Consider the following 20,878-nt stretch of genomic DNA (forward strand, 5'->3'; position numbering starts at 1 on the left):
GGACACAATCCAGTATACTGATGATGTTTTCGAGAACTGTACACTTGACACCTATATAATTTTATTAACCAGTGTCATCCCAATCAACTCAATAAGAATTTACAAAGAGAAAGTAGTCTTTGTTAACAAATTAAGTTGAACCGAGGTGAAATATTGGAAGTGTGAAGTTATTTTGGAATTGTGTACGTAACAAAATTCTAACGGTTGTGACTTGGACTGGCACAATTTCTTTACCCCCAATTTTGAGGAACCCATGCTAGCATCTTTGTTATGAAATATAACTGAAAAACTTAAAAAAAATTATGGGGCCCTGGCTGGCATGGCTCAGTGGATTGAGCGCCAGCCTGTGAATCAAAGGGTCACTGGTTGGATTCCCAATCAGGGCACATGCCTGGGCTGCAGGCCAGGTTCCCAGTAAGGGGCATGCAAGAGGCAACCACATTGATGTTTCTCTCCCTCCCTTACTGTCTAAAAATAAATAAAACCTTTAAAAAAAGTTACGGGTTGAATTGCCCATTGCAGATGTTGCAGTCCTAACCCCCAGGACAGGTGAATGTGACTGTATTTGGGAAGAGGGTCTTTGCAAATGTAATGAGTTAGGATGAGGTCATTAGGGTGGGCTCTAATCCAATATGGATGGTGTCTATAAAAGAAAAGGAACACGCCACTTAGACACACAGGGAGAACACCATGCAACAACAGCAGCAGAAACTGGAGTGGTGCAGCCACAAGCCAGGGAACACCAGGAACTGAGGGCTACCACTACCTAGAAGACTCAAGGATTCTACCCAATCTCAGAGCATGGCCCTGCTGATACCTGGATTTGACTTGTGGCCTCCAGAACTGAGAGAATAAATTTGTTGTCTTATCCAACCAGTTAGTGAGTGGTACTTCTGGCAGTCCTTGGAAACCTCTTTTCTGGGTCTAAATACAGGACAAAAGCAATTTATAGAGCAGTGATGGACTCAAGGGGCCCACTTTGGCTCCCTAACTCCCCAGGGTTGGTGGAGGTGGTCTTTGGACCTGCACGGCAGCTGGACTTCTCCTTCCGCTCAGGCCCACTTCCTTCCACAGGTGTTCTGAGGACACTCCTTAATAAACAGCCTGTGTACTCCACCGCAGTGCTTCCTGGAGAACCAAATACGTGACATACACAAGCCAGAAACTAGTAGTACGAGATTATACCTTAGTAAAGCTGTGGGGGGAGTTTGGAGGGTTCCGAGGAGCATGTTTCAGATGTCACTGTTTAATGTAAACCAATGGCTCTAACTTCTGTAACAATCATTAAAACTGGTCACTTATTGTGGCCCCCCAAATTGAAAATATTACAAATAGCTAATTAATACTATTATGAAAGGATCCTTATACCTTCATAACATGTTTCTCTGGCTGAGCTCCCATTTTATTTTTTTAAAGATTTTATTTCTAAATAAAAGAGAGGGGATGGGAGGGAGGGAAATGTCGATGAGAGAGCGAAGCACTGATTGGTGCCTCTCCCATGCACCCCAACTAGGGACTGAACCTGCAACCCAGGCGTGTGCCCTGATGGGGAATTGAACCAGTGACTTCTTGCTTTGCAGTATGATGCACTGAGGAACTAACTGAGGCACTAACTGAGGCACTCTGGTCCGGGCTATATTTAAACAAACAAAGATAGGCAAGACACTGATTATTTGGGATCTTTTTTATTTTTATACACATGACAAGATTTTACACCAAGAATAGTCAGTTAAATAGTACAAATTTACATTCATGAGGAATGTTAAAAAAAATTCAACTAAAAAACCCTCTTTTTCCTGTGACCCACAATTTCAACATTTTACAGTGCAGGGGAAAAGGGAGCTGGGGGAAGCATCCAAAATACACGTCTCTCCCAAAAGAAATGACTTAATTTCACATTCCATCTCCACACAGGATCCAAATGGTGAAGAGTGTAATTTACAATTCATCTTTTTCAGCTGTAGATTTCTGTGAAAACAGAAATCAGAAGACATTAAAAGCCAGCAGAAATAAAACCCTTAGCGCACAGAAGGTTCGTATGTGCACCTTCTGTGTATTTCTATTTCTATTATTTCAGCGGTAGGCTAACACCTCACCTTGCTAATCTGGAAACAATTTTTTGATCATTTAGTACTCACAAGATCAATGCCCCGAACACAAACAATAAGTTTAAAACACCCTAATGTTGCTATATAGTAAGGCAGAGCAAATGGCACAGTATGGAAGAATTGTGGGTTACGGAAAAATCTGTTTAGAAACATCAAGAATGGATGTCTAAAATACAGAAATAAAAGAAGCTGGAAGATCAAAGGATATACTTTATTTAAAGAAAGAACATGATTTGCTCTAGAGCTTTTGAATTTCATATGAGATGCCTATTTTGGGGCAGATTTCTGATAAGTCTGACTTCTTTACGTTACACAGTCCTAAATTTGCCAGAACTAAGTCCCGTTCTCGATTAGCCATACCTCTGCTGTTTCTGCTTCTTCTTCGTCTGTTCCGGCATCCACGTCGTCGTCTTCGTCTTGCTCCGTGTCTTCTGTGGTGTCCTCTGTTGTTTCTTCGGGTTCTTCTTCTGGTTCTTCTTCCACCTAAGAACAACATTTATGAGCCCATTAATGGATCTGTTTTCACTTCGCCTATTTAAATGTGTAAGATCTCAATGAATTTCACAGTCCTCCAATGAGAGTTAGCAGTCAAGCTAACAATGGAAGATTAAAAAAAAGCACACAAAAGAATTTCTGTTTAACTTCTAGTACAGCACATGATACTGGGGATTCAAACATTTAATAAATTATTTCTAGCCCTGGCTCAGTAGCTCTGTTGGTTGGTTAGAGCATTGTTCTGACATGCCTAGGTTGCGGGTTCGATCCCTGATCAGCGCACATACAAAATCAACCAATGAATGCATAAATAAGAGGAACAATGAATTGGTGTTTCTCTCTTTCTAAATCAGTAAATTAAAAAAATAATTAATTATTTCTAAAAAGTAGAGATTAGTTCCAATTTTCAGAGCTACATCAATCACGTAATCAAGGGGAACCTATTCTTAAAAAAAAAAGGAAAAAAAAAAAAGCCTACGTGGGAAGGTTGGGAATACAAACCTTTGCATCAGGGTCAATGTTTAAACTGAGGCGAAGCATCCTTTCTATTCTATCTCCATATGCCTTAGTGTCTGGTAAAAGGTATCCTGACCTCAGTGTTGCTGTTTCAAACAAAACCACCGCAAGATCTGAAACTGTTTTGTCATCTTCGTCTTCCTGAAGAGGAAGAAATCAGACTTTATTAAAAGGCACAAAGCATTCAACATGAAGGAGTACGGCTGTAATGTTCACTCACCTTAACTCGTCGGAGCATGTCTTTGATCAGTGGGTGTCTGGGGTTGATTTCAAATGTTTTCTTCTGGCTGGCGTAGTAACTGTTAAGGGGTAAAAATGAACATTAACAAACATCCAATTTTAGGGTTCATGCAGTTTTTCTACTGCTCACTTTCATAATTACAGGAGCAGCGCTGGAAGGAATCACGATGTTCTTATACTGCCACATCATGCTTTCCCTTTTGAAGGGGGACGGGCACTGTTAGATGAATCCCAAGCGCCTAGAACACGCAGAGTGGACGAACTGATTCAGTAGCCTGCTGGTTCCCACATAATTATCCTCGCTGCCTCAACTGCAGCTCTGTCCCCAGAGCTCTGGGTCGTCTAGGCAGCTTCTGGGTGTTGCTCAAATAACACTTTCTCCACGATGCCTTCCCCAGTATGGCTCCAAGAAAAGTCAGCTGGTTCTTTCACCCGAGCTCAGCTCCCAATTCTGAACATTCCTTCGTGATCTCTAGCATTTTAGCCATGAGTGTTTTCACTCTAACAACTATACGTTGAGAACAGGGAGGAACTCCATCTGTCCCCATCCCGGTATGCCCATGACCTGTGCTGGCCTTAGAAGATTAGGACTTGATTTGTCATCCTGAGTAGTCTGTATGTGACAAAGACAGCAGTAATGTCCACTTTAGACCATCGATGAATAAACACAGTAGGTGCTCAAATATGTTTATTGAATGGAAGGCAACTTCCTATTAATGAAGGACTGAAATAGGTGTACATTTATTAAATGACTACTATCCTATTGCAATGGGATAAGCACAAACCTGTTCTCCACCTCGCGTTTATAGTCTAGTTAGGGAACAAAACACATAAGCGAGATGACACCTTAGCATTTTACTGTATAAACATATATTGGTGAGTCATGCTAATTATGAACTCTAAGTGTGTGTAAGTCCGTATTTACTTTTTTAAAAAAACATGTGTGAGAAGGCTCCTTAAGCTAGGCCTTGGGGAAAAAAGTATGATACTAGGTAGCAATAAGAGGTGGACAAGAGAGTAAAAGCGCAGTGGCGGGGGGTGGTGGTGTGGATGGACATACGGACGACCATTTTCAAGGCTACTGATACAACAATGAAACATAAACTTGACATTATTTCTTAAAAATAAAGGGTACCAAAGACCCACTTACTTCCAGTACTTGAACTTTGAGTTCAAAATACTTGTTAACTCATGGGTTGTATTTTTATCTTTAATTTTGTGGGGCATACTATTTGAGGGAGAGTCATGGTGGTTAAAAAAGACTTAACCAGCCCTGGCTGGTGAGGCTCAGTGGATTGAGCACTGGCCTGTGAAGCAAAGGGTTGCTGGTTCAATTCCCAGTCAGGGCACATGCCTGGGCTGTAGGCCAGGTCCCCAGTAGGGGGTGTGCAAGAGGCAACCACACATTGATATTCCACTCTCTCTCCTTCCCTTCTCTGTAAAAATAAAGAAAATCTTAAAAGACTTAACTAATTTGAGTAATAAAATGGTCATTAATCTCATCTGTACATACAACTAAAAATATAAAGAAGTCTAGATACCAGGCCAAGCACATAACCTAATGAAGTGAAGATAATTTATGAGTAAGAGATTAAGAAAATTTGTATTTGAAATACTGTAAAATAAATTATAAATCCAAGACCCTTTCTTTCCCAAGCTAATGTGGGAAGAACCCCTTTATAAAGCTCGTCGTCTACCTAACATACAGTGGACACTGACACCAGCTCCGTAGAGGACAATGCCAGCCTCCACAGGAGGGCTGGATGAGAGCTCACCCCGTGGCAGGGACTCTCCCAAGGCCACTTACTTTGTAGAGATGTCCTTGCCTGTTTGGTACGCTTGCGCTTTCATGATTCTCTCCATGTTGCCGGACCACCCGTACTGGCTGGCCACGAGAGCACACGGAGACTCCGTCAGGCGCTGCGACACCACAGCCTTTTCAATCTTAGGATAAGAAACCAAAGTTAGACATGTATAAATATCACTAGTTAAAGCCGTTCGACAACTGCATTTCAACTCAAGGATTCTTCCCTTAAGACCATAAACATAGAGGCAGTCTAACAAAGTATCTCTCATTCAGATTCATAGGAGCCACTGTCATTTAACAATCTGAGTTTTTTCAGCCAGAAATACTTAAACATCAGTTTTTAAAAACATAAAACTAGCCTGGCTGGCATAGCTCAGTGGATTGAGCGCGGGCTGGGAACTAAGGTGTCCCAGGTTCGATTCCCAGCCAGGGTATATTCCTGGGTTGCAGGCCATGACCCCCAGCAACCGCACATTGATGTCTCCCCCCCCCCTTCCCTCCCTAAAAATGGATGAATAAAATCTTAAAAAAAAAAATAAAAAAATAAAAAAAAATAAAAACATAAAACTAAACCAGTAAAAAATTAAGTTATTACAACAGCAATATTAAAACTACAGAAAACCTTCATTTAATAAAGAAAAAAAACCATCTAGCACCCACGTATAGAATAACCACTATTATCCTTTTAAATCTTTGTAGTTCCTAAATTTTAAGCCTGTTCTTCCAATAATTTAACCACAATATTAAATGTTGTCCTGACAAGTTTTAATGGTTACAAAGTAACCAGCTGCAAAGTTTAATTTATTGACAAAACAATAAAAAAAATATTGTTACAGATACTAAAAAATGTTCACACTTTCTAATTTCTAGAATACCTTGTCCTTGAGGGCTTTATCTTTCATCCAATTGAGCAGAGGCTCAAATTCTTTCTCAATTGCTTCACGACTCTCCTTGGTTTTCTCACTTTCATCAAACTTCACTCCCTCCTTGGCAACATTCTGGAACCTCTTCCCGTCGAACTCAGGAAGAGCCTGAATGCAGTATTCGTCCACAGGTTCTGTGAGATAAATCACTTCATAGCCCTTTTTCAGAAGTCGCTCAACAAATGGAGAAGATTCAGCCTACAAAATAAAGGGAATTTTAGCTTCCCAAGTCTAGCCTTGATGTACGTGTTCATGCTAGCAGCTATGTTTATAGAGTACCAACCATCTCATTTACAGCTGGAGAGTTAAGAGGCACAGAGACTGTAAGTGACTGACCAGGCCTCATAACTACTACAATTCAAAGTTACAATTACGTTTCCTTTTTGTTCTCAAGAGTTAGCTGTCACTTCCCAGCCACAAACCATGGTCCCTGACAAGTAGAGCGTGTCTCACCTCTTTCCTGCTGGACCCGGCCATGAAGTAGATTTTGTCCTGTTTCTCCTTCATTCTTTCCACATACTGGTCTAGACTAGTGATGTCACTTGCGTGATGAGAAGACTGGAATCTAAGAAGTTTAGCAAGACGTGTTCTATTGGAGTGATCCTCAATCACCCCAAGCTTGATGTTGGTACCAAATTCTTTCCAAAAAGTGTCATTGTACTTCTCATCAGCAATCTTCTTGATCATGTCCAGAGTTTTACGAACAAGCTTCTTTCTAATCACCTAACCACAATGAAAGAAAAACTGATTAGAGAACTTCATCTCAAAGTTCTGAGAACCTACGACATGTGAGGAGGCAGGGGAGTAGTGGGGAAAGACGCCGACAGGCACTATCACCGCCGTTTACCAAGGGGCAGGGAACGGTGAGCACCCCCATGTCAGACCGAGCGCAACTCAACTGTCAGCGGAAATGGTCACAGTTGGATTTAATGTTAATATTCTAACTTTAGACCAGGTAGTGTGTGTGTATATGTATACATATGTATGTGGTCGCTATGTAATTCTTTCGATACATTTCTTTTGATTCTTTTCTATACATTTGAATATTTTGTTATTACATAATGCGGGGGGGGGGCGGGGGGAAAATAGTCAGACTCTCAGGATTTGAGAATTTCAGAGTAAAATGAAATTCATCTGAACAGCCAAGGACTAGTCCCACAATCTGGTGACTCCGCTAATGGAAACTGTCCCCCGAGGCCCAATCAAAGAGCAAAGCAGCCACTCTCTTCCCAGAGACGCTCACCTTCAGCAGCTTATGTTGCTGAAGAGTCTCACGGGACACGTTCAGGGGGAGATCATCGGAGTCCACCTACACACGGCAAAAGAAAGTCCAGTGAGCAATAAAAACACAGGAAAGAAACAAAACCAACCACCAACCAACCAACCAACCAACCAGCGAACTGCCCCTTCTCCCAACCTTCAGGTACTTACAACACCCTTGACAAAATTAAGGTACTTGGGCATCATATCATGGAAGTCGTCTGTGATGAACACTCGGCGCACATACAGCTAAACAGAGACAAAAAGAAAAAAAAAAAGGTTACCATCTGGAAATTGTACTTTCAAATTAAAAACCTCTGTTTACATTACTTAAAAACCCACCTTAATGTAATCACTCTTCTTAGATCCATATTCATCAAACAGACCACGTGGAGCAGACGTGGGCACGAATAAAATGGACTTGAAGGTAACTTCCCCTTCAGCAGTAAAGTGGATGTAAGCCATGGGGTCTTCACTTTCCTGTGGAAAGTTTGTACTTAGTTGTTCAAAAGGCGCGCGTGCACACACACACACACACACACACACAGGCAGTACAAAGGCTAGGCAATTTGTTACATAGTACAGTTCAGTTTAGCATTTAATAAAAAAAGTTCCTTTTCCAAAAAAAGGGTGGGGGAGCACCTGGAGGGAAGAGGAAACAACTAAGACTGTGATTTCAGCTGGCCAGACAGGGCTGTTTTGATGGTAACTGGCAATAACATTACTCCTAAACTCGGGAAGGATGGACTCCACGTTTTACAGGACGGGAAAACCAGCAACCCACCCAAATGACAAAACCATACACCATACTTCATGAGTGTTCCTGTCAACCATGGAAAGTACTCAAGAACAGATTTCTCCCATGGAATTTGGACTATAGCAGTAGGTATAAAGATGTATGTGAATAGCTACAAAAGTATAAAAGCAGAAATTCCCTACATATATTGCATTATCCATTACTGAACCCACATGTGGCTAGTCCGAATTGGGATGTGATTGGTGGTTAAGTGTAAAATACACAACCAGACTTTGAAGATACAGTGTAAAAAAAAACCCCAAAAGTAAATTTTAATTTTTTATGTTGAAGCCATACTATTTTGGGTGTGTTGAGTTAAATATTATTACCAATTAACTTCACCTGTTTCTATTTTTTTTAAATATGGCTTCTACAAATATTTAGGATAATATGATGCAGCTCACATTACGGTGTATTTCCAATGCAACTGCCCTAGATAAAGTGCCTTTATATACACTAGTAGGACTTTAGTGAACCAAGGGAAAGTTTTTAGAGGTAAACCTTAAAGAGTGGTTGGATGTTAACATAAGGAAGACAAAGGTTAAGTAACAAATCAACAGATAGAATTACAGAGTAAAGAACAAATGCAATCATAGATTATTGCTTTAGCTAGCCATGCTAAGTCAATTAAACTATTCTATTTTGTACAAAATGTGGTTTAGAGAAACATTAACTTGAAATAATCTTAGCCTGTGCTAGTTTTGGATCTTTAAGAGTTACAAGGGATCAGTAAAAGAAAAAAAAGTTAGGAGTTATTCCCATCTAGGTTTGTGACCTCACAGTAATTATTTAATGCTGCTGTAAACAAGCTCTTTGAGGATTATGTTAAAAGCCAGTCAATAATGCAACTTTGTTTTATGGGTTCTAGAGCGGAGTCACACATATGCCCATGGAGGTATGATCTTTTCTTGTAACACAGGCACTCTGGGGAAGCCTACAGATTTCCCAGAGTGACTTTTTTAAAAAAGTGCGTAATATAACCTGACTGGCGAAGCTCAGTGGATTGAGCGCGGGCTGTGAACCAAAGTATCGCAGGTTCGATTCCCAGACAAGGCACATGCCAGGGTTGCAGGCCACGGCCCCCAGCAACCGCACATTGATGTTTCTCTCTCTCTCTCTCTCTCTCCCTCCCTTCTCTCTCAAAAATAAATAAATGGATCTTTAAAAAAAATGTATAATATAAAATACACAGGGTTAAAAAGGAAACCAATTGTAAAGCAGTTATAAATTGTTTTAAACTTATTTTGGAATTTAGTATTTTTTTATGATCACATTATTTTAAGTAATAGTTACCTTTGAAAATGATTTGTAGAAAGCTTTATATTCATCCTCTTCCACTTCTTTTGATGGTCTCTGCCATATTGGTTTGATATCATTCATAAGTTCCCAATCCCAGACAGTTTTTTCAACCTGAAGTTATTAACAGTATTAATTAGTTTCTCCCAGCAGTCACACCAGTGGAAACCATGACTCGAGGGCATTTCAGAAAAGAACATGGGAGGAACAAAAGATACCTCTAATCTATATTAACTATAGCTCCTGCCAACTATATAAAAAGTTTAGGGGAAAAAAGTATTTCTCAACATTTAAGGCTGATTTAAGATTGATATTTAATATAAAAAGGCAACTGGTTATCATTGAAATTGATAAAAAGCCAATTTTTTCCCCACTATTTTTAGCTAAAATGTTATTTCTTGAAAATAGGTTTTGAGGTTAGGATATACGTATTATGTATTATAGAAACTCAACATCTTAAAATAACTATTACTCAAGCTCACAGCCATTAACTTTTACCTACTCTGCTTCCTGCACAGGCCAGAGAACTACTTTTATAGTTAATACCTACATAACAAAAAAGATGTAGAACACTTTTTTAAGATTTTAAAATTCAAAACATTATAAGCCGCCAGTCCTGAGCAATATTTAGAAGTCAGAAAACTCTTATAAGAATGAACCGGGTTTGGTACTTACAACTTTCTAGAAGGGGAAAAACACACACAGCCCTCGTTTTTATAGGATGGACTTACCATTTGAAAAAGAGACAACCTTTAAGAACTGAAGTTTGCCTAAATCAGTACCTACTTAGGTTTCTGTGTTTTCCTGATACATCCTGAAAAATATTTTAAGCAGGGACATAAACCAGACTTACTTTTTTAGTTTTTGGTTTCTTTTCCTCTTCTTCTTCTTCTACTGCTGCTTCATCATCAGATTCTTCTTTTTCTTCTTTTGCTGTTTCTTCTTCTTCTTCCATGGGTTCCTCAACAGTTTCAGTCTATTGAAATAGAAAGTAGAACTCGGATTAAACTCATTTCTTTAATGATTCTGATTTCATCTACAGAATGAAACAAAATGACAGCTCAAAAAAACCCCAAAAAACAAAAACAAACAAACAAAAAAAACCCAAAACCCAAAACAAAACAGGTCTTCTGTTAAAAAAAAGCCCAAGTATCCTGAACTGGAAAAAAACACAAAAACACATTTACCTTTCTCTAAATACTAAATATGTACCAAAGTAATATATAAATTTTTAGCAATATAGATTTACCTTGCTGCTCCACACATAAATAGGAAAGTTTATGAACTGTGAGTACTTTTTGACGAGATTTTTAATTGTATCCAATTCAAGGTAATCAGATGCTTCTTCTTTTAAAACAAGGCTGCAAAGGAAATAAGACATTTATAGAGACACATCCATGGTTTAGAAGAGTTGATTATAAATTCGCCTTCATGACAATACTAATAGCCAGTAGTTCTGTTTAGTTCAAGATAGCCTGTTATTCATGGTAAGAACTCTCATCACCAGTAAGTGGTTGTGAGCGAAATATACCCAGTATGGATACGGTAAAAGAATCTTCCTTGCACTCCCTGAAGTAGAGACTATCCTTAGTCCCAAGTAGGAAATGAGAATGTTCCCACCCTTCTAAATATATTGATTTTTTTCAGTTGAAAGAACTGAAATCTGAAGAAAGCTCAAGGTGAGAAAACAGCTGGAGAAAAGTGGAATTATATGCACTCTGAAAGTAAATCTAGAAATCAAATGATTATTATAGAGAGTGAACCCCTAATAAAAACAATGTTCCTTAAAAAAAAAAAAGCTAGAAAATTAACCCGAACTATTGTTATGGCTGCACCATCCAAGCCATACTGGACAATGCAGACACAGAAGACATCCACCAGGGTTCTACTGGACAGTACTGGTCAGCTAACTCCAACACCGAAAACTGCAGCACTGCCTCCTCTTCTTCCTCAGTGCCCAATCTGCACATCCTGACCCCTACCCACCAAAAATAACAAACCACACATTCTCAAACACAGCAGAGCTAGCCCTTATCTTGGCGTCTGTGCCCCCAATAAAAGTGAAGATGTATCCATGGTTCCTTTCCTGCCTCAAAAAGTTAACAGCTCAGTAGCATTTGCCAACAAGTAGGCAGACAGTGCACATGACGCAGCCTAATGAGGTGACTAAGTCTCTAGTCTCAGAGCAGAATGCATCTTGGAGATGCTGGGTTGGGGGAAAAGTTCAATTTTGATTTTATTTATTTATTTTTAGAGGGGAAGGGAGGGAGAGAGGGAGAGAAGCATCAATCAATGTGTGGTTGCCTCTCATATGCCCCCAACCAGGGACCCAGCCTGCAACCCAGGCATGTGCCCTGACTGGGAATTGAACTGGAGACCCTTCAGCTTGCAGAAGGATGCCCAGTTCACTGAGCCACACCAGTCAGGGCAAGAGTTCAATTGTGGATGTGAGCTGAAGCTGATGATTTGACATCTTAAGAGGCATTTAAATGGGAATTAGATATAGATAGGAACAGTGCCCAGTAGTGAGATCCAGACTAGGAGTTCACAAACTGTGGATGGCTGGTACCCATACAAAGTTTTACAGGGACAAAACCTCATCATATATTGCCTAAGGTGGCTTTCAGCTAGAACAGCAGAGTTGTGACATGTGACAGACCCAACAGTCCACAAGCTTAAATTGTTCACTAGGTGGCCCTTCAGGAAAAAGTTTGCTGACTTGTAATGTCGACTAAGAATACAGATTTGAGAATCCTGAGAAGAATCTGGAACCCGAATCCATGACAGTGGTAAGATGAAATTAGGAACACAAGCATGAGAAGAGGGTTGAAACTTAACTTTTAAATAAAAAGAATATAAACGTCATAATGTAAATAAAAAGAATACCAACGTTTAAGAAATGGGCAAAGAAAAGACATGCGGGGCCATGGAAACTGGGCAGTAGAAAGCCAACTCGGTAGAATGCACCCCAGAAAAACTAAGGAAAACAGGGAATCTATTCCTGGAGCAATGTCAGTTAAAAAATAACCGAATCAGCCCTGGCTGGTGTGGCTCAGTGGATTGAGCACAGGCTGCGAACCAAAGCATCACAAATTCGATTCCCAGCCAGGGCACATGCCTGAGTTGCAGGCCATGACCCCCAGCAACTGCACATTGATGTTTCTCTCTCTCTCCCTCCCTCCCTTCCCACTCTAAATAAATAAATAAATATTTTTAAAAAATGACCAAATCCATTGGATTTGGCGACAAGGATTATCGGTGAGTTATTTCAATGGAAAGGCGGTAGATAAGGTAGAGATACAGCGAGTGGGCCGAGTCATGACAGACGTGAAGTAGCACAGGCCAGTGTGCGTCTTAAAGCCCAACTGTGGAGAGGGACAGAAAGAGAGCGTGTGCCCGACAGAAGGGAGGATGGCACCACCTGCCTTCCCCCACCCCGGGGACCCTGGAATGCTTCCACTCTGCCCGGAGAGAGGCGGTGTGTGGGAAAGGCCTACCTGAAAAGGTGGGGCAGGAATTAATGTGTGCTTAGTTTCTGAGGAGGCCAGATGAGGGATCGCAAGCAGGGACTAGCTTTGGGGAAAAGTGGAGAATCCCGCCCTCACTGTGGTAGGAAGGACAGAAGCACTCCTATTTCATGATCTCTTTCAATCCTCACAAAGTTTCTCCTGAGGGTACGGCAGAGGCTAATTTAGGGGTACAAAGAGAGATGAAGTCATGCACGCAGGGCAGGACCCCGACTTCCACTCTCCGTCGTCCTCTGGCCACTCGAGACTTTCAGTTCCTCAAAGGGACTTCGTCTCCGAAACGTTCAACATGCTGCTTGGAACATCTGAACTCATCACTATTTCAGAAAGGCCCTCTGGCCTTTCCTGCGTCTGCCGCCCTGAATCAGACTTCATGTTTTTCCCCTTGCCAGAATGAGCCATGAGAGAGCAGGGGCTGCATGTTTTACTCTCCACTGTAGCCTTAAGCCCTGGCAGGTATTAGGCATTCAAATGAGTATCTGTTGAGTGAATGGCAGGGTAGGAAGACTTGAAGGAAAAAAAAAAAAAAAAAAAAAAAAAAGGCAATTTTGCCCAGGGAGAGCAGAACCTGTTGTACAGTTTCGCTGACTCATCAAACATCATCCACGCTGCCTGCACAGAACTGTCCCAACGCCTGTTCATTCACACACACATCTGCCAGTCGAGGGCTAGGCTCTGGGAACAGAGCAGCCAACAAAGCATTTGCTTTCACGAAGCTTCCTTCTGGGTAGTCTTGACTGTCTCTCAGGCCCTAAAACAGCACCACCTCCTGGGACATCATCTTCCTTCTCTTTCTAGTTAAGAGGTGTGATTTACCTCCTCTCTGACACCTAATGAGAGAGGGCACTGGGGTATGGCTGTTAGTGAGGCCTCCTGAGGAGACTGGGAGATGTCAGCGTTCATAACAAAGCGGGGAAGGGGAAACTGGGACAAGTACACTGGTAAAGAACTAACATGCAGTCCTCCCACTAGCCTTCGTGAAAGGAACATCTCTGACCACGGAGACAGGAAATGTTATGTTTTGGGATGAAGAAAGTTGGTTACGATGATAGATACATGCTTCTTTCCTACTCAGTAATTAGAATTCAGTAATTTCCAATTATCTTCAAATGAGACATTTTCTTCCAAAAAATTTCTTAACTTTAAGTCTTTAGTCTCTGCAATCCACCCCAACCCACTAGTACCACAGATCTCAAATATTTCCAATCGCCACCCATGGAGTCTCCTTGCACCCAATCCCGCCCTCCTCTGGAAAACTAATCCTGTGACCACGCCGTTCCTCCACGCCTTTATCTATGATGCTCCACAGACTGACTACCTTTCTAAGTCTCGCTTCCCTGGGAGACTTGGACCCAGCCCCTTCTCTGGGAGGCCTCCACTTTGCCTTCTCCCCGGGAAGAGCTAACTTTGCCTACTTATTGCGTCCTCCATGCGTAGCAGCCATCATTAACTCTGGGTGTCTGGCCCTTAGCAAACCCTGAAAACATTCTTCAACTGATGGGAACAACTCAATCTCCTCGTTTTATAGGCAAGGAAATTGAAACCCAGAATAAGGCGTTTGCTCAGAGAGCCCAAACTGGACAGTCAAGGTCCTCACTCCCACTGTTAATTATCATGAAGAATTAGTAACACTCACGTAATTGTCGTTCCCCGTCCTAGAGTGTTTCCTCTTGGATCGGCAATCACCGAAAATTCATTGGAGTCGGACTCCCAGATGTGCTGGGTATCGTTGTTGTGCTTCGATGTGACAATGACCTTGTCTGCGACAAGGAAGGCAGAATAGAAACCAACACCAAACTGGCCAATCAGTTCAGAAGTTGACTGGCCATCTTCTTGCGCCTCGGTCATTCTGTTTAAAAACTCGCTTGTCCCAGATTTGGCTATGGTGCCAAGGTTTTTAACCAACTCTTCCCTGGTCATCCCCACACCGGTGTCTGTGACATGCAGCAGGTTCTTCTCCTTGTCACACTACAGGGAAGGCAAAAACAAGATAGTTATATTTGCTTTCTACTCATGGTATGACAAGTGAATACTGAGCTAAATATTAAAAAACTCCCAGCTTTGTGCAACATCAATTCCAATACAGAAAACTGAACTGTGGTATTTTCTTCCATATAGTGTTTTATGGTCTTTTCAGAAAATGCACATCTTAAGTATATGCATTGTTCTTTATAGAGAGGGTAAGTGTAAATTCAGTGTATTTGCGAAAGTTTCAGAAGAGGGCAGAGACAGACTAAACAAAAGTTGTTTTTGAAGAAAATATTCAAAAATAATAAAATTTTATGTTTTGCCGATGTCTTTGATAGAAAATAAAAATTGAAAGCTTGAATCACTTCTGTGTATGGAATCTGTGGGGATCAATGTTCTTCACCACATGTTCCCAACTCTCTGCCTTCCAGAAACGTAATAGGAATATGCTTCCTCCCTCCACTTATGGTTGGGGAGGTCGTATCACTAGTTTTGGTCAGTAAGTTGCAAGTAAGACTGTGACCTTCAGACGGAGCCTCTAATTGATATAAGACCCTCCAAGCTCTCTCTACACCACGGCAACCGGCTGCACTTCAGGTGGTGGCTGCTCTATCAGTCTGTGGCCTGGAGTGAGGATGATACAAAGCAGAGGCCACAGCCTGTGATTGATTTAAGCCAGAGGGTGGCAAGCTGTTCTTGTAAAACAGCCAGAGAGTAAATACTTTAGGCTTTTGGGGGGCATATGGTCTCTGTCACAACTACTCAGCTCTGCCACGCAGCACAAAAACAGTCACAGATAATATACAAGCAGGCGGGGCAATGTTCCGATAAAACTTGACTTATAAAAGCAGGCAGCAGGTTGGATTTGGCCCACAGGCCCTACTTTGCTGACCTTTGATTTATTCCCTGAGATTTGGGGGGGGTTATTTGTTACTGCAGCATAACTTGTTTACCTTGATGGAAGTGAATTCTTAATGCTAAGGATTCTTTTTATTTAAAAAGAAAAAGAAAATTGTGTTAAGCTTACCTTAATTTTGACGGTTAGTTCCTCATTTCCAGAAAGAGCATTTTCATCAGTCAGTGATATTAGCCTTATCTTATCTAAAGCGTCAGAAGCATTTGAAATCAGTTCTCGCAGGAAAATCTAATTGGAAGCCAGATTAAATACAGTTAGATTAATTAGCCTCAAGATAACACGAAACATTACATTTAATGTCAAAATCATTTTATTTCTCCTCTGTGCTCTGAAAAAAAGCATTTTATGGTAAAGAGGAGGCTTTACTCTCTTGGTAAAGGAGGTACAGCTCTTTACATGAAGGACTATAGCAACCCAAAGGGACACCTGAACTGGTAAGAGCAGTAACACCAATCTACTGGTGATCTTTAGGTATGTAACACATGAAGCTTGGTTTGTTAGGGTCCTTGAGGACTCTCAACTGTTTAGCAGGCCATGAACATATATGCAGGGGAAAGGAAAGCGGAGGGAGAATGTCTAACAATCCCCACCCACCATCACACAGCACACACTATATCTAGTAGCAATTACTTGTACTTACAGTCCTGGGTATTTAAACTTTGCTAACTACTTATTTGGAGTTACTATTTAAGTACATTTACTATGAAATATGAAAGTAAACAAGTATGCTCCCATACAGAGAAAAAAATTATCCTAGCCACATGTTGCTTACCTCCTTATTTTTATACAATGAATTGATGATAAGTTTCATCATTCTGTTTACTTCAGCTTGGAAGGCAAACTTTTCTGATTTCTCTCTAAGTTCTCGTATTTGGGATGCATTTAATCCATCCAACTGAATAGCTTCTTCTTCTCTAAGAAAGTAAATTTGATAAATATTGAATCTCTTAGTTCCCTCTAAAAAGACAGGATCTGTGATGAGAGCACAGTGGTGTTTTAAGGTGGTCTTAAGGGTTAAAAAGGTAAAATGGAGACCTTTATACAATATTACTAATCTACCATGTCATTGCTATTGTACCACAGTAGTTTGTTACCTTTAACACTGCATTGCAAACACTCGGTTCTTAACTTTGTCAGAAAAATAAACCCAACTTTCTTCCACGAAAAAGCAAAGTCATGTTCATTAATGTTCCCTCACATGTGGAACCACCCCTTTGCCCAGGAAGCTCTACGGGTCTACACAACTAAGTTCCAAGAGGCCAAATTTTAAAACATTGTTCAACTGGAGTCTTTTCTAAAGTCTTAAGAAGGTTACAGTGCTAGTATTCTGCAACATAGTTATCAAAATAGTTCTCAAAGGAATTCATTCAAGTTTGACCATTCTTCGGGACAAGTCAGGAGATACTTCTGGGTGCACACACTTGCTACATTTTCTCTGACCATTTTTTAGCTATTTAAATTTACTTCACCTGGGCTGTTGGAGATACCAAGGAAGTATCCAGTATGGAGAGGGCTTATCAGTATAGTTTTAAATGAACACAAACCTCTGTACTACTTCATCATCTGTCCTTGAGCCTTCTCTACTTTTACCCAGGTCCGCTTCTACTGTGCCATCCACATCGACTTCATCATCAGCTCGGACCAACCCTGGAGGAAGATTTAACAATGAAACCCTCTTAAAACCCCACTGCTTCGTGTAGTTCTCAGAAGGAAAATAAACAGGGCAATGGGTAGGGGTTGCAAAATTCAGTTGGTATGTATATGAGATAGGGATGGGAGAATGGATCCCCTGGTTTAATTAGCTAATGTAAAACAAGCCTGCCGAGTTCTTATTTAAGTTCAGACACTGCGGTTCGTTCCCCACTAGATTCTGAGATACGGAGGTAATCATCACTTTTAAAGAGCCACCCCCGATCCTTTTTAACGTTCAGCAGATTTGATATCAGGCCCCTTCCACATTCACGTGTAGTGCGCAGGCCAAGACAAGGCCTCCAAATTGACCATGCCAAAGCACAGGCCTTCAAAATCACAGGTCAGAATGCAAATAGGATTTTGTGTAACCTCTGGCGAGGGGAACTGAAATTGGGCCCAGGGACCCAAGAAGGGGAGGAGTTGTTAAGGAGCTGGAGCACCAATGTAATCAGTCGCGCGGACAGTGCCTTTGCCGTGATCCAGGGCTCCACGCTCCCCAACCCGGGACCTAAGAAAGGAAACGCACGTTCGCCAGGAATCGGAAGACGTGGGGGACGGGGGTCCTCAAGCTCTAATAGCCAAAGGTTGAGGCATCGGCAAAAAGTCCTTGCGACCAGGCACCCGCAATGCTTTCGGGGTAGCGAGAACTCGAAAGAGGCCCCCACCTCCAGACGCGGATACCAGGAGATCTATAAGGGATTTAAATAACCCCGTTCTCTCTTTTCTTTCCAGAGGAGAAACAGTAAACGAAAGCCCCATAGCCTCTTTCGAGGAAAAGCGATGGTCCCCCCTGGCCATCTCAGGCCCTGTTACTTTATCCCACTCGCAAGATCAACGGCACCAGAACCTTCGAGAAGAGGCCGCGCTTGATAAGGGGGGGCGTCCGGGGTGTCCGCTCCTCCTGGATCACTCACCGAAGGTCAGCAGTACGCAGCAGAGGCCCAGCACCCACAGGGCCCTCATGTCGCGCGGCCGACGAGTCTCAAGTCCCTTTTGATTGCAGGAGCCGCCTCGGTCCCGCCACCCCTGGGTTCAGATCCTTACACCTCACGCCGCGCGGTCCGCCCACTACCCCAAGCAAGTACGGCCGCTTTTCACCCTACTTCTCGAGGGCGGAGGACGGGAAACACGAACCCACCAATCGTGCCCCACCACGCACTCTCTGTACCCAATGGAGATCTGAGGGGGGGACCTCAGTGCACCAATCGGAGCTGTCCAGGTGCGATGCCCAATGCCCGAAGCGTGGCTCCTTCCGATTGGTCATCCACAGCTTCTATTCTCCAATCTAATGGCTCCGCGGGCCCCTCTCACCCGGGTCCGCCCCTTTGCCTGGGAAGCTTTGGCCTTTATGGGAAACCGTCCAATAAACGTCAGATCAGAACACATTCCTCTTTTTGGAGAGGTCGCAGAGGTACTACTTCCGGATCCTAGAGCGCGTTAATTCCGTGACCAGGGGAACGGTAGCCATGGCAACGCGATCTTGGCTGTTTGCACGTGGAGTCACATTGCAAGGATTCCAGTGCGATTTTTCTTAGCTTTCAGTTTGTCAGTGCATCTCGGAAAAGAGACACACGTGAGAGGATGAAAATCCCCGGAGTGCTCTTAGATGGGAGGATGGTGTGGGGGGGGCGGGGGAGGGGGTGGGGGAGGGGGGTTGTGAGTAATTATAGTTCCCGGCATGCAACATACTAAGGGTACACTGTATTGGATGCTGGGAATCGTAGTCTTTGACCAGCTGCGTAGTTTGGCCCTTTCTTCTGCCCTTTCCCAGCGTGTCTTTGCGTGAACGGTGCGCTGCATTCTTTAGAATTTACATTTAGTTTTAATTGTAGTAGCGATCTGTACCAATTCTAGGACTCTTCAATGTACACACCCCTAAGAAGCGGGACTAGGAAGCAGCCACGCCTGGGCCAAGGCCGACCTGTGCTCTGCGGGCCAGCCTCTCAGAGTCTGGGTATCTCCTGGGGCTAGGAAGCACGGGATTCCGATAATAGCTTCTTGTGAGTCACTTGGGCAGCCGAGCCTGTACTTCCTCAGCCTGTTCTGCTGCCGACTGCCTGAGACCTTATGGTTTACAGAAGAGGGTAGTGGGGTTTTTATTTTCTTTCTTTTTTCCTTTGAAAGTGCAACTTTGATGCCTTCGACTTCCTCATAAAATTCAAAGACGGTGGCCCCGGTGGTCCTAGGGTCCCTTCCGTAGGTCGGGAGGAGAGCATGGTTGTGAAGTCCGGTATAGCAGAGCGAAAGGGGGGGGGGACCCCAAAACCTCTCAGTTTAACGGGTGCAGGAGGATACACCTGCAGGTATTTGAAAGCAAAACCTGTGGGGCTGCAAAATGAGAGAGGGAGTGCAGCTTCGTAACTTCATAGAAATACTCAGTCAGCGTTCAGAAAGACACAAAAACCACCAGGTGTCTTTCCTGTAAGGGAAGTCCCTCACGCTCAGCTTGCGCCTTTCGACACACGTTCTGTCTCTAACCTAGTCTTTACATACCCCTCACCCTGACGCACCTTCGTTTCCAACAAAAACACTCCTTTTCTTATTGCTAGAAAAATTGAACTTCGAATTTGTTTTCTGATAATCATTCAAATTCCTGAAGACATGCTTTACAGTGACGATCTATCACAATCTTTTAGAACTTCCCCTATTTGGGTTTGACCGTCTTAATTCTGTGGTTGGTGCTTACACATTGTGGTGGTGCCTTATTTACATCTGCCCAAATTACCTACATTTATTAGTAGCAAGCAAAAGGTAGTTTACAAAGCTTTTTTTAAATGCCTCTGTGCTTGCATATTTTTTAAAAGAATATACTAGGGTGTGAATTACATTCAGAAATCTCAATTGCATTTTTGTGTGTTTTGACTCTTGTTTATTTTTTTTTGAAGATTTAACTGGTGTTATCAAGAGATTCATGAATCGAGCAGCATCTCATCTAGCACATCTCAGGGGGCTCCCTCTTGTTTATTTTTTATATTTGGAAAAATATGAATTCTTTTACTTTCCTGCATTTCACAGTTCAACCCCTTTACATTTGTCTTCAGCCCTGAACAAGTAAGCAACCAGTTCTGAGAGTGCAAATTCCATCCTTAACTGACCAGTGGCAGGCGGTTCGTGCTGCACCTGGAGGGAACTGAAAATGAGACATGCCCTCCAAAATAGATCCAGTGTTTGTGGGTACACTTTTCTGCCGGTGATGGTGGGAATTTATAAAGCAGACAGAATACAAGACTGGCAGAAGATGGCTAGCTGTTGTCTGGCTTGCCTCTGCCCCTTTAAGACAGGAGATCCTTGGCTATGCACCCTGTAAAAGGGAGGGAGGACTTGCAGTTTCTCA

The 20,878-nt window shown here is 42.3% G+C and overlaps 1 protein-coding gene across 1 annotated transcript; it reads right to left on the reverse strand.

The window, feature by feature from the left end:
- Positions 1-1,669: 1,669 nt before the first annotated feature.
- Positions 1,670-18,637, reverse strand: HSP90B1 (heat shock protein 90 beta family member 1). Its single transcript, XM_045826607.1, has 18 exons — positions 18,459-18,637; positions 17,397-17,499; positions 16,625-16,766; positions 15,964-16,080; positions 14,605-14,936; positions 10,691-10,802; positions 10,295-10,417; positions 9,439-9,555; positions 7,692-7,829; positions 7,521-7,598; positions 7,333-7,398; positions 6,543-6,812; positions 6,042-6,287; positions 5,167-5,303; positions 3,340-3,418; positions 3,105-3,260; positions 2,469-2,591; positions 1,670-1,968 (listed from the first exon to the last, which is right to left on the reverse strand). The coding sequence occupies exons 1-18, from the start codon at positions 18,505-18,507 to the stop codon at positions 1,939-1,941; spliced, it is 2,418 nt and encodes an 805-aa protein (XP_045682563.1). The 5' UTR covers positions 18,508-18,637; the 3' UTR covers positions 1,670-1,938.
- Between the last annotated feature and the right edge of the window lie 2,241 nt (positions 18,638-20,878).

This window comes from Phyllostomus hastatus, unplaced genomic scaffold, assembly GCF_019186645.2.
Source record: "Phyllostomus hastatus isolate PE091 unplaced genomic scaffold, TTU_PhHast_1.1 phas_scaffold_755, whole genome shotgun sequence".
Classification (NCBI taxonomy): Eukaryota; Metazoa; Chordata; class Mammalia; order Chiroptera; family Phyllostomidae; genus Phyllostomus; species Phyllostomus hastatus.

What these genes read in the sequence shown, in the direction of transcription:
- HSP90B1 (XM_045826607.1), bottom strand. Translation starts at nt 18,507, where the DNA reads ATGAGGGCCCTGTGGGTGCTGGGCCTCTGCTGCGTACTGCTGACCTTC. An exon ending in CCGGGTCCAGCAGGAAAGAG is followed by an intron (nt 6,288 to 6,542) that starts GTGAGACACGCT and finishes TTTATTTTGTAG; the next exon opens with GCTGAATCTTCTCCATTTGT. An exon ending in ACATGCTCCGACGAGTTAAG is followed by an intron (nt 3,261 to 3,339) that starts GTGAGTGAACAT and finishes CTTCCTCTTCAG; the next exon opens with GAAGACGAAGATGACAAAAC.